At 35.5% G+C, this 18,652-nt stretch overlaps 1 protein-coding gene across 1 annotated transcript; it reads left to right on the top strand.

Moving 5' to 3' along the window:
- The first annotated feature begins 108 nt into the window (after positions 1-108).
- On the top strand, positions 109-9,376 carry LOC110448889 (enkurin domain-containing protein 1-like). The gene is made up of 7 exons (XM_021495373.1): positions 109-214; positions 3,320-3,485; positions 4,723-4,883; positions 5,172-5,327; positions 5,620-5,783; positions 6,729-6,865; positions 7,935-9,376. The coding sequence occupies exons 2-7, from the start codon at positions 3,416-3,418 to the stop codon at positions 8,090-8,092; spliced, it is 846 nt and encodes a 281-aa protein (XP_021351048.1). The 5' UTR covers positions 109-214; positions 3,320-3,415; the 3' UTR covers positions 8,093-9,376.
- Positions 9,377-18,652: the final 9,276 nt, after the last annotated feature.

Raw genomic sequence — 18,652 nt, 5'->3', positions numbered from 1 at the left:
AGTACAATTTTTTGATGAAGTACAAATATATTTTTCACTTAATACTTTCAACTGATTTGAATCATATTCTTAATTATATTTGTTTGTGGAAAATAGCAACCGTTTGTGAAATTTCTTTGATAATCACGTGATTCTGAAGCAAAATTCAATATGGAGGACGACAGACGTTGCGTTTGGCATTGAAAACTCGGGTTGTGTATTATACCTTTTTGTTGTAAGTTAGTTATTTGATTATCGTGAATTACGTTTTTGGATGTCGGTGCTTGTTTCTTTTAACTCAAATGACACCAGCGCTGAAAGTTTCACAACGAACAGGTCGATTTTAGTAGTCAAATGTTGTGTTTGGACTTGAGTCACCGGGCAAAGATGTAAACAAAATATGCCGTGGTATTTTTTTCCTATTTGACGTAAGTTGTATCGCCCATAAAAACTGTGTACTTATTTGTATCAATCTTAAACGACAGCTTCATTTGTTTGCGAAACGATTTTTATTGCATATCAATGTAATTTAATCTAGTTGTAATCTAACATCTTTAGAGCAATAGACAGGTGCGGTGGGGTCGGGGGTAGGCTATCTATCTATCTATCTATTCTGCATCACCCTCTTTCGAGTATTATGTGCAGCGTGCGCGTCTGTGCATGTTAAAAGGTATTGTGTGGTGACCGAGATAGAAATTTTTAAAGTGCGGACTGGTGCATGCATAAGGCAGAGGGAGAGGAAAGAAAGAAAAGTGTGATGAGAGAGTATTTGGTGCTAAGAAATGTCTATAAGTTTAGACCTGCTACTGCCCATACAAGGGCATATTTTATGGAACCTCTACGGATGTTGATAGCTCCTGTTGTACAAAATAGCGGATCTATTATGGACTTTGAGTGGGGGGGTGAGGGATGGGGGGTGATAATAATAGTTTGAAGATTGATTACCTAATATACAGTAACATACACTCAAACTGAGCTGTATTTGGAAAGAGTTCTGATTCGGTGTTGGTCATATCAACTCTGGCCACCTTTAGGAACTCTTTCCAATACAGAGCCAGAAATAGTGTATTCGGGTAGGTGAACTATGATGACAAGGGGTGAAGTTAAAAATATGCTGACATAGTCTATGGCCTAACAAAGGGAGTATCACTGATTGCCTTCTTGAAGGTGTCAAGTGATGGACTGCTGCAAGCTCCTAACGGGAGGGCGTTCCATTGGACTATGGTTAGGGGGAAGAAAGAGTATTTGTAAAAGTCCTTGTTGGTAGGGATTTGCCGAAAAGATAGGGGGCATAAATCTTGTACGCCGTTCCCGGACTAAAAACCCGATCCAGAATTATAAAGATATTTTATTATCTCACCAATGGAATCGTTTAGAACATTTTAAAAGGTTACACTAATACCAACTTTTATTTTGTAAGTGTGACAGCTAGAATGAAATAATAATGATATACAACATTTGATATAGCGCCCTACCTAGCTAACATAAGCCACTCTAAAGCGCTTTACAGTACATAGATATACAATTAATACAATTAGGATATACATTTTTCGAGGAATTCACAGGAGCTGCCTTATCAGGCGCTAACTACTAGTCCTATGCTACAAGGCTAATATCTCCCTATGTGTATATGCCTGCGTGTGTGCTGGAGATGTATTGTGTTCGGTTTGTAGTGGAACCGTGCTTCCAACGGCATCTTTTATAGTGCCACCTCACTTGAATGCTACATCACAGATACCGCAACATCCACCCCAGACCATTTTATACTCCACCTGGGTTGTTGGAGTTGTGTGGGCAGGGGAAAAACACTGTCTCTGATATTCCATGCATGCAACAACTTCGGGGATCGAACCCCGGCTGCAGTCAACTGTAAAAGTTACTTATTTTTACATATGTTCAGCAATGTAGTGTCTAATGGCATGTTAATTTTAATTCTGCATAACAAAATTACATTATTTTTGTAATTATATTAATAGATTCATTGAAAAGAGACCTTTCCACTTGTAATGGTATTTTTTTTATGATCACAGGTGAGGATTGCGGGTGTTTTGTTTACTCCCAAACCCGTGCTAAGGGAAGATCACCATGTAAAGCTATGTGGTCAGGACCAACTTACTATTATCACAGACTTAGATTATCTAAGTCTGTGATACTATATGTATCTCATAATCCAACTACCTATAAAATGAAAGGAATGTACCATTTGTAATATTGCTTAACTCATTCACCCCTGAAATTTCATAATGAACTATTTTAACCTTTGAATTGGAGGAGTTCAAATGTGTCTTCAGGGGTGAATGAGTTAAAACTATATCTTTATTTAAAAATATATTAAAAATATATTTATATGAGAGCTTTCAACTGGGCCAACTGGATTTATGGTGAAATAACCTGTAGTGTGAACAGTATTTCGGGCAAAAACGACCCGGATCTTATTATATCGTCAGAGAGGCAAGTATTTGATATAAGTACTAGATAGGTGACTGCTGGTAGCAGCTCCGTTGGTAAGAGTCTGTCTAGTATTAAGAGGTTTGGAGTTGAATCATGTTTGAAGTTCCATATGTGTGCTTGACATAGGATTAAATGGACCAAAGTTGTGAATGGTGTTGTCTTCCAGGTGAAACTTAGAAATAGAAAGGAAGTGTTCAGCGGTATATATATATACAAATTATATATACAGTATATAATTTTGTGCCTGTGACCAGGTAGCTCAGTTGGTTAGAGCTTCCAACTAGAGTTCAAAGGCCTAAGTTTGAATCCCTGTCTGACCCAGCATGAATCTGAAGAGTTTTCCGTCTCTATTACAATTTTAATGGTAATATCTGTCAAAAGATTATCATGAGCAATGGGGAAAACATTTCGTTGTGATTCCTCCCTTTTTATGAATTATCTTTAACAAACAATATATATGCAGTATTTACCCCATTAACATTTGACTATTCTTTATTTTTAAAGGGAGGCATAAATCCTTACCAGCAGAAAGAAAATGTCTAAAAATTGCATATATGTATATTACAAAAACACCACCCTTTTTTTTGCCAACATTGTATTTTTTGGAACCCAAACCTAATGAAATAGCTGCTAGTTGGTCAGAGGAATGGAACATATATGTACACATGTATATATTATTGCACAAGTTCTTGTCATCAATTTCTGAATTACATTGTATTTAATTTGCTGAAGAAGGTTTTCAAGTGTTGAGCCCAAAACACTCTCACAATTTCATGCTGTTCAGCATGCTTCTGGATCTGTAAACCCTCCTTTTGTTTTGGTATTTACAACAAAAACATGCAATATTTTTTTCATTTAAATGATGTAAGTTTTGTATTGTTTCTTTCAGATTGTACAGCTGGCTTTTGTGGGAATGCAAAGATATGGTACAGTGATGTGATTAAAAGAGATTTGACTTATATTAACTACGTAAAGAGACGTCATCATGCACGGCGGAGGTGGAATGATGCTTGTTAATGGTCAGGGATATGGTTCAACAAAAAAATATGGAACAGGTAATAGTTGTATCTTTTTGAGAACCATTGTATTATCACATTCTGATGCAGCTTTAAGTAAAATAAACAATTTTTGGTGCATGATATACTTATTAAAAGATCTAAGGAAGTCTAAGGAGATGATGAAAACTCTGATTCATACCACCTGTAATGAAATTGATGGACGCAAAACATTTTGTGGCCCCATCAATATCCCCAGTTTTGGCAAATTATCAACCACATGCAAATTTGTACAGAAATGAATTCATCATATTTTTAGTAACTCTTTATATTTATCTTCCCATGTGGGAAAGCTAGGTACATGTTTGGTAAAGACATCCAAGAACTTAATGGCGATCATTACTCTAGCTCATTTGATTCTCCCTGTAAGGGATAATTCTAATTTTGAATTTCATCTTTATTTATAATATAATTAACATTAGATGTATATATTTTAAGAATCAAACTGTTAGGACAAAATTAGTTTGTTTTTCAGTTACTACACTTATATGGCAAAAGTACTGCATTAAACCACAGTTGATCAATTAAGATATTCTAGTTATTACCAAGGGGATAAATTAGTACTAGTAACAGTTGGTTTTAATTTAATTAAAAAAGAAGGTATGCCTCAATAATATGTGAAAATATTTAACCATTCTTTTTGTTCCAACTTCCGGTTGAGTCCACATTTCAACTTGCATTTTGATTTAAGGGTAAAAAACAAGGTCACCATTACTATAAATTGTGTTTTTGCTGCTGCTTTGTAGACTTCATTTCTTTATATCCAATCTTCATGATACAAAAGAAAATATACTTTTAAAAAATACATGTTCATTAAAATTACCTCATATACAAGTTTGAATTTCCAATTTTCTTGTACCGACATTACTACAAGCACAGTATAAATAAAATAATTGATGTCATTTATCACTCAGTGCACTTATTGTCTTGGTTGCCTTGTTTTAAAAAAATTGTATAGTTTCAAAAATATATTTGCTTTTCAAAAATAAATACCAAATCTCAAGGACAGCAAATCACTTTTGGTAGTGTATCTGTTGGTTTGCATTATGCTGACAAATGAACCAGTGTTATGACTTAAACAAGACACTTTGCCCTGATGTTTTAGTCTACCCAGCTGTTAAAAAATGGGCACCAAGTCCACATTCATCTCAGAGATGCTCTCAGGAGTTTCCACATAAATTGTGAAGAAGTTACAAAAAGAGCAATAAGCACATTAGTTTTCACATATTTTTTTCAGAAACAAAACCAAAAAACCATTACATGGACAATGTACGACGCATGAGACAAATACAGAGGAAAAGTAAAGAAAGAGAAGCAGAAAGCCACAAGCCAGTGAAGGCACTGTGGAAGTCAGAAAAGTACCGTGATATTCCGTCCCGAGTGAAGGGTGATATTGAGGTTTGTATACCTTTGTGGTGCAGTCTGTACCAAATAGAATAGGTTTTTGAGTGCCAATAGTTGCTCCTGGAAATGCTCAATTTCATCGATGTGGAAAAAGAAATGGCATGTGAAAGGTTCCACAAATATCTTTCAATTGTTTTGAAATAATTAATCTCTGCTCTTGATGCTTTTAAATGATTTTAAGATTTAATTTAAAAAATATCATTGTTTTCAAATACATACATGTATCATTGTGGCACTTTATTGACTTTGTCTACATTAATGTGTGATTTTTGCTTATTTTAGCGTGAGCCAGATGCACCAAGACCGCAATCTGCATGTTTCACCAGGGCACATTCCCGTTCAGGCCCGTCGGTTAAGTTTCCCTCTCGTCCTAGCTCTCCAGAAGTCAATGTACCAGAGGAAAAACTGACAGTTCCCCGTGCAAGTTCAGCTACTGATGTAGGTTTCTAACTTAACATAGTATGTAATGTAAATAATAGGCAAGTCAATCAAAGGCTTGTGTTTGTTTTATAAACACTTAAATACAAATAAAGGCAATCATTTTTTGTACAAAACAAGAAACATTAAATAGCTATTGTTAACGTTGAAGAATGGAAGCAGCCTATTGTTGTTAAGTGTATGCATCAGCACTTCTTTTTGTGAAATTACAATGGTCTGTATTGTTACCATCAAGTAGTGGACAAATAACCAGGGACTAGTTTACATAACACACAACTTCTAATTTTGTCAGGTCAAGATGACAAGGAATAACTTTGACTTCATAAAGATTAATGGTGTAAATGCCAGGAGGTCCCCAATAATGAGGAGTCCGAGTCTCACAGCGTTGGATGACCTCAAGAAGAGCAGGAATGAGGATTTCACAACAAAGCACAAATTTGGAGAGGTCCCTAAATAGTAAGTCTTGTTAAAAGAATGTGTTTCTATTTTGAATAGTTGAACTGAAAAAAAGTTACTGTTAACTAAAAGCTTTGTTTTCCCCTAACTAAGAGATCATACCCAGTGCATTTCTTTGCTTAAGCTATCAACCAACCATTTGTTATCAAGGAACTTAAGCTGTTAAAAAATAACCCTGCCATTTTTATATGCACATCTACGGTAACTTTATATGAACAGGGGATGTGGGGCAGAACCCAGTATGAGAAATGGAGGTAAATCTTAAATTCCCTTGTCCTTTCATACAAATTACATTTTTTAAACCAAATTTAGTGGAAAGTATCCATTGGCAAAGAAAATTCAATTCTGCATAAACAGAGGATGTGGACCCCCTGGGGCAGACGGGCAGGGCTCATTAGGGGAAATAGATTAATCTTTAAAATCCTTTTCCTTCCTTACAGAAGGAAATATTCAAATCATTTTTTTCAGATCTAGAGCATTCTTGGGCAAATGGATTCAAAGGATGATAACTCTAGTTTATTGGAACAATGGTCATTGAGCGAGTGTGTGTGTAGCCTGTACACATAAATTATTTTTTATTTCTTGATGAAGTCTCAATTTGTCTTAATATTTTTTTCGGACCTTCTAAAGAAAGATCTCTTAATTTGAGTACAAATGTAAGCTAGGAAAAATTTGAGATTTTCTTTACCAGGTATTCATGAAAATATTTTGCACATAATTTGAATATTTTTCCATTCATGCGTTATATAAATATCAAAGTTTTTTTTTTAAATTACTAAACATGTTATGTAAATAAAACTATTGTGGAAATGTTGAGATTGACCATCTTTGGACAAATAGATATGAGCGAATTCATACTTTTGCTGTATAATGTTTGTGATATCTTAAGGTTTAATGGCTGAAAGTAGGTAAAGGGATGTACAATCCAGTAATTTATGTCCTTAGTCTCGCATCACGGAAAGTGCAATGGAAAAAGGACGAGGAAGATCGCATAGCCAACATACCAGACCCAGAAATGCCTCCCGGCCACAGAGCACTGCCAGAAGCTGAGAGACGCACAACACTGAATCTGCTAATAAAAAGTAGGTGGAATGATGTTAGGATTTCACAAAAACTTTCTGCATGTTATGCACTTTGACTTAAACAAGTATGACTGAACTGTGGGGAAAATGGTTTTAACTACATGGGAGAAATGTAATTCACCAGTCAAGATGTTCAATTACAAAAATGAATATTTTTTTAATTTGTCTGTAGAATGATAAAGAAGGTTGTTTGTGCCCCACTTGGCACAATATGCCATTTTACTAAACCTGGTCATGGACAACATTTGCCTTAAAAAATGTTTAACTTTCATGGCATCTTTTCAAAAATTGAACAGTAAAAGGATGGTGTTTGAAACACAATTATTGTTCTATACACAATTTCACTCTGTGGTAGTGTACCCTTAATGGTATACACACTGCTTTACTGTGGGGTTTACCTTTCTGTGTTAGAAGTGTACACTTAATGGTATACACACTGCTTTATTGTGAGGTTTACCTTTCTGTGGTAGAAGTGTACACTAAATGGTACACACACTGCTTTACTGTGGGTTTTACCTTTCTGTGGTAGGAGTGTATACTTAATGGTATACACACTGCCTTACTGTGGGGTTTACCTTTCTGCGTTAGAAGTGTACACTTAATAGTATACACACTGCTTTACCGTGGGGTTTACCTTTCTGCGTTAGAAGTGTACACTTAAAGGTATACACACTGCTTTTCTGTGAGGTTTGCCTTTCTGTGTTAGAAGTGCACACTTAATGGTATACACAATGCTTTACTGTGGGGTTTACATTTCTGTGGTAGAAGTGTACACTTAATGGTATACACACTTCCTTACTGAGAGTTTTACTCCTCTGTGGTAGAAGTGTGCACTAACGGGTATGAGCATTGCCTTACTGGGACATCTATTTTGTAAAACTGTTCCACACTGATAGACATCATATATTAATAGTAATTTGATGTGCTAATTTTCACATTTAGGTCATTTTTGTTTCATTCTTGGTCCTATCGACAAGGCCTTGGGTAGCTTTAATGTGATGAGTAAATAATGCCTAAGGTTAACCACTGAATTGTTTGTTAACTAAAACTTTATTTTTTATATTTACAGAGGAAGAAGAACTGGTACGGGAAATGTCAGCATTACCTTTAAGAATGGACACTTTTCGAATTCGTTCACAAAAGCAAGAAATTGAGAAAAAACTATCTGAGGTAGATGAAGCAAAGAAAATATTTTCCAGATCAAAGGTGTTTGTGAAAGTGGACTGATAGCAACTGCTTTAATCATTTTGTTATGTCTGTAGATACATTTATTTATTATGTAGATACATTTGTCACTGGTAGGTTCTATTTTTATACCCATTGTTCTTTATTAAATTGATCTGACATGGTGAACAGCTGTGCTGCCAATGCCTTCTCATTGAAAAGTGCTTGTAGACTTGTGACATGGTATGCCCATATGCACACACAAAACATAAGTCATAACTAGTCTCAGCCTGGTTTTTTTATATCATTATTTATAGTGTTTTGATATTTTATCAATTCATGCTAGTTTCATCAATTTCTTGGTATGCAGCCAGTGAATTTTAACCATATTGATACTAAATTAAATAGCCATGTTTGTATTAAAATTTTAGCAAGAACCTTCCAGTATTTTTTAATACTCTAATTGAAGACTCAAGTCTTCTTTGTTTTGGAGAATAGGAGGTTTTATGTCTGTTTAGTATTAGTGCCTGTCTTTGTAATTCCTTATGTTCAATCATGATCTGTAATCAGGGGCATTCCTGGTCACTGATACTACCCATTGTTTTGAAAATGTGTAAATGATAATGGCCTATTTTTTTGGACTGTTATAACTGTACTAATGTAGGATGTGTATTTCTCCCTTACATGTATCTGTAGGTGTAGGAGAGATCTATCTAGTTACTTTAGGGTGTAGGATATCTGTATTCCCTATTGGCATAGTCAATTTTGATGTTACAAAAAATATAACTGAATGACACTTCACATTTTATAGTTAGATGATGTCACAGTAGCAGGGAGGCTTGTATAGACAGCAGACTTTTAAACTGAATAATATCTTTATTTTCATTTTGGTTTTTTTTTAAAAAGGTCACAATATGATGTAAAAGGAGTAAACTGTACGTACCAGTAGGTGTTAGGGATATGAAAATTGTACCCCAGTGATCTCCTTATCCCTCATGTACTTCCATGTAGACTTGCAGACTGATTGAAATATCTGAATTCGACCTGTCTGATGTCGTTAGGATGAACCTACCTTTTCTGACATTGCTTTAAAATGAATTATAATTTATGAAAGTGTATCATCTTGGAGATAAGAAAGTTCTTACCAAGAGTGTAGAGTTTAGGTGAGAACCAAGTCAATGCTGAGGCTCTAAGCCCTAATTCTACACCCGAGGGTAGAGTTTAGGTGAGAACCAAGTCATTGCTGAGGCTCTAAGCCCTAATTCTACACCCGAGGGTAGAGTTTAAAGAACCAAGTCATTGCTGAGGCTCTAAGCCCTAATTCTACACCCGGGGGTAGAGTTTCCCTATCCCCTATACCAACATAACGATGAAGTCTTTTCTCCCACCTCTAAATCTGGAATTTAGTGAAAGTAGACACTGAACGAATGATGTTGCTAATACAACAATAGATATATTAGATTTTGTAAATTATTATAAAGTCTCATTTCAGAATGTCGGGCCATATGGTCCTCAATATTTTGAGCTCGAATGTTTGTTTTATGCACCCCCAGTTCAGGACTTAGAGACAATGAAATTCCTGAACTGGGGGTTATGATGCACCTAAGTGGAATCCAATAGAACTATCCAACACAGGTTTTCAATTTTGGACAAGTGTATCTTGCATATGCAGAGGTGGGAGAAAAAAATCTAATCATGGCATTAATATATAACATAAATGTAAAAATTGGATGATTAGGTGAACCGAATCCCTAGTTTTTCCTGATCCTGGACAAGAACTGCCAATAAGAAGTTATATTCACATGGAATCCATTACGATCATGTACACCAAGGAAGAAGTTAACAAAGCGTGTGATCCGTCCTTTTATGGTCTTATTGCAGTCATAATAGTTTAATTTTAATTGATGAACCTTGCATGTTTCACTGTTGGTGTGGAATGATCTTTATGTTTACATCAGCAGTTACATAGTGATATAACCTGTATCTTTGTTATGCTTTTGTGAACTTACTTTTCTTAAACACATTCCAGACACTTTTTTTTTTTAAATACTTCTCAGAAGCTTTATGTTTATTGGTTATTGAGAAGAAGTGACCAACGAATTGAAACACACTATATGTTTATTTCGTCTTGTGTTGCATACTTACAGCAAATTAGTTTCATAAAAAAAATTCAATTGAAATAAATGATATTATAAGTAGTGACTCTGTTTCTTGTGCTGGTGGTGTTGTTTTTGTTATTTTCTATCTGCTAATTAATCTATCTTGTTCTGTACAGAATGAGCTCATTACATATGTTTATACAAGTGATTGCAAAGGGAATGTACATGGATGGACAAGATTTATGGAAGTTTTGAAGAAGTTAAAAAACTTTATACAAAATTACAGAATTGTTTCCTAAGCATTTGCTCTGGGAAATAACATACGTTTATCTATTTATGTGTAATTATTCAGAAAAGTGGTTTTGTTTACTAGGGTATGAGAATTTAAATCCTTTCTGGCCAAAGATATCTTCAAAATCCACTCAGTCATCCATTGGTACATGTAGTATTAAGCTCACATGACATAAAGACATTATGATGGGTGCAACGAATCATGATATTTGGTGATTAGCTTTCTGTATTGATGGGCTATCGACTTTGTCCATTTCCTAGATAACAGAGGTCATGTATTTGAACTTCTAATAGTGTCTTCTACAGAACTTTGAGGTCTAGGATCTTCATATTTTGCAGGGGAACAGGGTTATCAATATGGTTCAAATAATTTCTAAAACTCGCATTAATTTCACAAGGGCCAAATTTATTAAAACTTAAAATGACATCTGCTGAACTATGAATCCTGGGCTATGTGGCCCTCACGGTGAGTGTTTCATAGCAGATATCTGCGTTGATTACCAGCATTGATCTACACTGAAAATGTATTGGGGCAGCTTCTCTGCAAAGCGACACCTATGGAACCAAAATGGGAAAGTGGGTCAAGTTCATTGATTTGAATAAACCTGGAAGCCCTTTGCCACAGCATGCTACTTGCCAGATATCATCACCCTGGACCTTTTGGCTATTGAGAAAAAGTTGTTTAAACCCATTTAACATATTTGAACCCTGTGACCTTGAAACTTAAAAAAAAGTTTGTATTCCATTCACCTCAGCACGATGCTTGCCAGATATAATTGCTCTGGACCGATTGGTTATTAAGAAGTTATTTGATTTTGTTTTTCTCAAAAATTTGACTCCAGTGGCATTGAGTGGGTCGAGGTCATTCATTTGAACAAACATGGTAGCCCTTCATACCTGCAGGCTATCTGCCAACATTCTTCATCCTTTTGGTTATATATTTGACTTCAGTGACCTTAGAAGTAGGTCAAGGTCAATCATGTGAACAAATTTGGTAGCCATTACTCTCTCCAAGCAACTGACCAAATATCATCACCCTGGGCCTTTTGTTTTATTCAAACGTTCTTATGATGACACATTTGACCCCTGTGACCTTGAAAGTTGTCACTTATTTGAACAAACTTGGTATCCCCACACTCAAGCATACTACATTGTACTTGCCATATGTCAACACCCTGGAAAGTCTGGTTATTGAGTACTAGTCATTTGAAAGGCTTAACATATTTGACCATTGTGACCTTTAAAAAACATCAATATGAAAAGAACTTTGTAGAAATCCTTCCAAGCATGGAATTGGCCAAAATTACCTTTGACTTTTTGGTTATTAAAAATAACTCATTAAGATGTTTAATCTTTTGACCCCAGTGACCTGAATATTGGTCAAGGTAATTAATTTGAACAAACGTGGTAGCCCTTCACCTCTGCTAGAAACTGTCCATATATCATCACCAGGACCTTTTGGAATATTCAGAAGTTGTTTAAAGACACATTTAACACCTGTGACCTTGAAAGTCCGTCAAGAATCTTCATTTAAACAAACATTGTCACCATTCATCCCTGCAGGCTAATGGCCAATATTAAGATATTTAGTTGTTTTCACCATTCAACCCTAGTGACCTTAAACGTGGGTCAATGTCATTCATTTTAACAGACTTGGTAGCCCTGCATCCCAGTATACTATCTGCCAAATATCATCACCCTAGGTCTATTGAATATCTAGAAGAAGTCATTTCAAGAAACAAGAGGCACATCGGCCTTAATGGTCACATGAGTTGCAATACAATATACCTATAATCCAAATATGTTTTTTTGACGGTGGTTCCCTTGCTATAATAAAGTTGAAGAGTGACTAATCTAGCTGACAATGCTCAGATTTACCTCACCACAAGGGATAAATGGATGTCACGGGAGTAGGGAAATTCACAAGTTTGATGAAGCTTAGGACCTTTACTTCCACGAAGAGGGTTTGATTCTAGCATATCTGGGTCTGAAGAAGAAGATCGTTGATATTTTAACAGATTTGAACCGGTCCCTTTAGGCCCCTGGGGGTTAGATCCATATACTACACAATTTTAGTTCTTCTTTTAGTATGGAACTTCCGTGAACATTTTATTGACATTCGTTCAGTGGTTTTAGAGAAGAAGTCAAAAATGTGAATTGTTTACGGACAGACGACGCTAGACAAAAGACGATCGCAATAGGTCAACGAATTTGGGCTAGGTGATAATGAGCTTAACACAGTATCGTGCTCTGATGAAAACAAATCGCTTTGGCGACGACATTCCGAGCCATTCCTGCTTGGAGCAAACCAAATGCACACAGCCATTGAGTACCTGAAAGCCAATACATCACAATTACGTAAAATCTGCCAAAACCAACGGTGTTCTCACAAGTCTGTATTTCTTCACCCCGATGTTTAAACCACACTCCACAATCTGCATAGGTATACAGACTCAATCGTTGTCTACACACATCATTACATTTACTGCTTTTAACAAGAACTAAGCTTGCTTCATAACCAAGGAAACCCTACCAATACATTTTCCGTTTTTGTTGAAGGACGGAATACTAGCTTATCATGTTTCTGTGATATGATCTTTCCAAACACTGATTAGGGATTAAAGATACGGACCCACCTCGTTTGTATTGGATTCTAAAACATCACAGGAATCCGTATACAATGTTGCTGTTCAGCCGAACCATTATCCAAATTCCTTATTACTTCATTAGTACGGTGTTTACAGGTTACAGTTGACTCGTTCAATAACTTACTCCGAATGTCATGATTTCCATTATTGATGTCAACAGCTGACAGACAACCTTACAACATATCTGATTTTGAATGATGCAGGTTGATGAAGAATTTGAGCAAGTTTTATGGTCGCTATCATTATCTGATTCGGAAATATTTCATATTCTTGTGTGATATAAAATATCAATTTTTATATCCTTGTGTTCATAAGTGTGCTTTGTTTTATTTTGTGTTCACTAACGCCGTTCTTGCTTTGTGGACCTGACGTGACAAAACGTACAGATGACACACGATGCACACGTGGTGTGTTATCGCTCAATAGTGGACTAGATCATTTATGTCGGTACACATATAATGTATAGAAATTGTGAAAAAGCCGAAAACGTCTCATTCAGTCAGAGGCCGGCAACTGAGCCAAACGTTGCCCTACTGTTGGATTTCAAATAAGCCTGAAAAACAACAGCCGGTCTTGGTCATAAGATCATCATTTACGCACAGTTTGTTGAAATTCGTCTATCGGAACTGTAGAAGAAGTTTAACAGGTTTCCCCCCACTTCAAACTCAAGGACAGACACACTTTCCTTTTGTACAGGCAGCCATGAATCCCATTTTCCTAAGGAAATATACCAAACAGAGGTTAAAATCCCTTCACTCCTTACTAAGGAAGTAGACTTTTAAATATAACAAGAAAAACTTTGACACAAGGATGTTCTGCGGGAAAGGTTCAGACCCCTTCACTCGAACTTAAAATGTAGTTTTCTACTTCGGGTGATGCCCTGTCCCCATAGGACGTCACATTCTTCATTATACAACACTGAATTTTTATGGCCAAAATATGTTCAATGTCAAATTAGATGCGCATTGCTCCCCTTCATTATTCCGTTATTGGTTCCATACCCTTTATTTATTAAGTAGATATTTGAATCGTCTTGACCCATAGATGCTCTATGCAAGATAAGGTTTATATCCACTCTTCCAAAACGGATAAACTATGTTACAGATGTATCCCCAAACAAACCTGCTCTACCCAAACCCTCCATGTATACTATATTGAATCCCCTTGATCAAGAGACGCCAGGTTTAGGAAAAACCGCTTCAGCTCCTTTAGGTAATCGAAGGTTGACGTCGTGACATTGCATAAACTCACGTGGAGTCTGTCGGGCAAGATTAGTGAAAAACATATATATTTTTGGCCCACCATCATCAGATGGTGAGTTACTCTTCATCGCTCGTCCTTCCATTATTCTTGTTAGCGCTATTTCTCAGAAAGTGCTCGAGGGATCTTGATCATATTTTGCTCGACAAGCGGCAATCTAAAAGATTTAGAGTTTAAGTTTGTAATCATTTTTTTTTTCTCCCAGAAAGTTTCAATTTTGGGATTGATCGGGAAAACCAAGATTGCCGACAGGCAGCTATCTTGAATTTTGAGTGAGAGTTAAAGTTTGTTAGCGCTCTTTCTCAGATGGTTTTGGAGGGATCTTTTTCAATTCATTTTGAAGCTGATAAGAAACAAGAGGCCCAAAGGGCCTGAATCGCCTACCTGGTATTAATGTCACAATTGTAATATAAAAGTGACTAAAATAGAGCTACAGGCAAACTATCTGTGTCTTTACACAAAGTCATTCAAAAAACCCTTTAAAAGATTTAAACACATTTGACACATGTGCCCTTGAGAGTCAAACAAGGACATTACATTGAACAAACTTTATAGACCTTCATCCAGGAATGCAACTCGCCAATCATCACCACCCTAGAACTTTTGTTCACTGAGAAGATGTATACACAGTTGATCAGATGCGACTTTGAAAGTGTGTCAAGGTCATTCACATGAACAAAGTTTAAAGCTCTTCATCTGAGCATGCTAATGGTCACATATCATCACCCTTTGCATTTTGGTTATATTCAGAAGTCATTTAAGTTTTAAACACGATTCAATGTCATTCTTTTGAACTTTTCAAACATTTCATCCCAGCATGCTACTTGCTAAAAACATCATCCAAGTCATCTTTTTTTATTTAGAAGTCGTTTAAGTTTCTTGACATATTTAACCCATGTGGCCTTGAATATGGATGAAGGTCATACATTTGAACAAACGTTGTAGCCCTTCATGCCTGATTGTCACTAGCAAATCATCGCCACCCTGGACCTTTTGGTTATTCAGAAAAGTCATTTATTTGAACAAAGTTGATAGACCTTCATCTGAGCTTCTCACAAAATATCATTACCTAGGTCCATTTGGTTATTCAGAAAAGTCATTTATTTGAACAAAGTTGATAGACCTTCATCCCAGCTTCTGACAAAATATCATTACCTAGGTCCATTTGGTTAGTCAAAAGGTATTTAAAGATTTCAACATATTTGACCCCTGTGACCTTGAATATGGACGAAGATAATTCATTTGAACAAATTTAGTAGTCCTTCACGCCAGTATGCTTCTGGCCAAATATCATCAACCTGTACATTTTTATTATTCAGAAAAGGTTAAGGGTATTTTAAGACAATTGACCCCGGTGACCTTGAATATTGGTGAAGGTCATTCATTTGAACAGACTTGGTAGCATTTTTTCCCAGCATGCTACTGGCCAAATATCATTATTCTAGGCATTTGGGTTATTCAGAATATGTTAAAAATATTTAACATATTTGGTAGCCCTTCACCCAAGTATGATCCTGGCTAAATATCTCCCTGTGCCTTTTGGTTATCTAGTGGCATGACCTTCACTGATGCAGTACTTGCATGTAGAACTAATAGTTACCCAAATATGTACTTATCTATTGTTAATGTGACCGAATATCAAGTCATAGATGTGCAACATCAAATTCAGCTGGTAATCCAACATGCATTCAGAAAAGCAGTACTAACTGCATTGTGGATTATTATCCATGAAACCCTTCTAAAAGTTACCATAACATGGCCCGATTGTGTTATCTTAATGTGAACAGGACAATACTCATGGAGCTTAATTCTATATCCCCTACTAACTTTACTGAACAGGGAATGCAAATGAACAAAGGAATAAAACTCGATAATAGTAGGGGCTTGAGACAGATTTCAGTATGCAACACTTTGTTAACCCAAATATCAGCATACAAAATTACCATATATGAGATATACCCTGACAAAGTGACATTCTGAAAAAAGGGCTATTACTCTCTAAGTATAGGGGCAAAAGACCAGATTCCAGGATAAGCTATTCTGCCATACTTCCCTTACATTTCCCTTACAAAGCCTTTAGTAACCAGTGAGCAATTCACAATGATTCCAGTGTTGTTAATCCCTATCACAATAATAGGCAATTTACAAAGTAGTATGGCAATCAAATCCAAAGAATCATTCATCAGTTTTACAAATTAAGCAGTTGAAAACTCTTTTCAAAGGAAATACATGTCACAGTAATTATTGAAAGGTAGCATACACCCTTAAGTGATTCATTTAACAACTGCCAAACACTGATCTTGATGTTAACAAATGTTTAATCAACAAAGTAGAACTAAAGGTAGTCATTTGTACTAAACAATTACAGGAATTGAGCAATCACACAAGCTTATATTCTACTTCCTCATATTATCTTTTATCATAGATATAGATATATATTCAACATCAACAAAAAGCTGCACCTGTTGTCTCTTCAACATTTCAGACAACCACAGAAAGTTATCCTGCATCAATAACACACTCACAGTTGAACACATTTTACAAGGCACTAGTTTGCGGTCAAAATGTAAACTAGCGACTATTACCATGATTACATGTAGTACTATATTATCTACTGCAGCAACAATGAAATCTCAATTAATCACAAGCAAATTGTTTCCTCAATATACACATGATGGAATATAGGTCCAGCCAAATTGTATCGACTATAAAGGATTAAAATACCTCATTTCAATCTTTAACTGTTCAAAACTACTTCAAATAAGGAATAGTCATTCGTTCCTAGCCCCTGAATCACAAAACGTCTGATCATGTACTTCGAAGAATTTTTGTAATTCTCTTCATATTAAGGGTTATATTTCGTCTGACATTATAAGAAATAGTAAAATATCAATAAATCTATATCAACCACCTCTTTACTTCAAATGGTGGATGAATGGCAAAATCAGGAAGGATTAATATCATAAGAACGGTCACTGGAAACATTTTGACTATACAAGTCTTATTTGCAGTTTATCAGTTCGGACTAACTAGCTTAATAATGATAATTACTATATTTATCTAACAATATGTACATGTATACTTTTAACCTTTCATCCTGAATGATCAAGTCTGCAAACTTATTCTGCTATCATTTCAACACTTAATTAGCACACCACATGCATAGCCAAACATTTGAAAAAAAATAGTATGTCACATTGTTGTCTTTTGATAAAATGTTAAAAATATTAAAACACATTTTCTTTAAAACATAGATCTTTCTCTGAACAATACAGGTATTTAGTAAGACACACTCACAGCATAGGGTTTATTCCAGGATTGACTCTTGGTTCAACATCCATTCCAACAAATATTAAAATAAGAAAATATAAAACTCAGATTCTTTCACATACTGCTTCCAATAAAAATCTAATTTGTGGAATGAACATACCAGAGTCAAGGTATTGATGAACTCAGTAACTACACAGACTGGGTTGAATATGGTAAATTTTCCATCATAACTTGAAGACGTTATTTGAAATGTATTAACAGATTAAAGAAAGTGTTGAATGTACACTGATTCCAATCTTTTTGTTTGACCTGATCATTAGTACTATTGAACTGTACCCAACTTTGGTGGAATGCATCAATTACATATTGGACAAGAGGCCCAGTTTCTTTTGTTACATGAAACTGACATATAGGTAACTTAAGACCAAATTTGGTAACTAGAACACAAGACATTTTAACATCTCTTAAACGGTTCTAATGATATTGTTGTTTGAAAATTTTAAAGCTTTTAACCCACATTGACTTTGACTCCTGAATCGCACTTAAAGTTGACCTTTGACCTAATTACTGTAATAAAGAAAACAATTCACACAGCTGGTCTACATAATATACCCAAGTATCATGACTCTAGTTCAAATAGTTCTTAGGATATTGTGTTGTTTGATTTTTTTTCACATATTTGACCCCAGTGACCTTGAAAGTAGGTCATGGTCATTTTAATGAGGAAACTTTATAGCACTTCATCCCAGGTACCTATTTGCCAAATATCATGACCCTGGGCCTTATGGAACTTGAGAAGAAGATTGTTAAAGCTTTTAACCAAAGTTGTCATTTGACCCCCGACTAGCATTTAAAGTCGACCTTTTTACCTCATTACTGTAATTGAGAAAAATATTTGCACTGCTGGTCTTCATAACATACCCAAGTATCATGACTCTAGTTCAATTGGTTCTTAGGAAATTGTTGTTTGAAATTTTTAACATATTTGACCTCTGTGACCTTGAAAGTAGGTCAAGGTCATTTTAATGAGGAAACTTTATAGCACTCGCTCCCAG

Source organism: Mizuhopecten yessoensis, unplaced genomic scaffold (assembly GCF_002113885.1).
Source record: "Mizuhopecten yessoensis strain PY_sf001 unplaced genomic scaffold, ASM211388v2 scaffold4373_2, whole genome shotgun sequence".
Classification (NCBI taxonomy): domain Eukaryota; kingdom Metazoa; phylum Mollusca; class Bivalvia; order Pectinida; family Pectinidae; genus Mizuhopecten; species Mizuhopecten yessoensis.
This window is presented reverse-complemented; position numbering and strand designations above follow the sequence as displayed.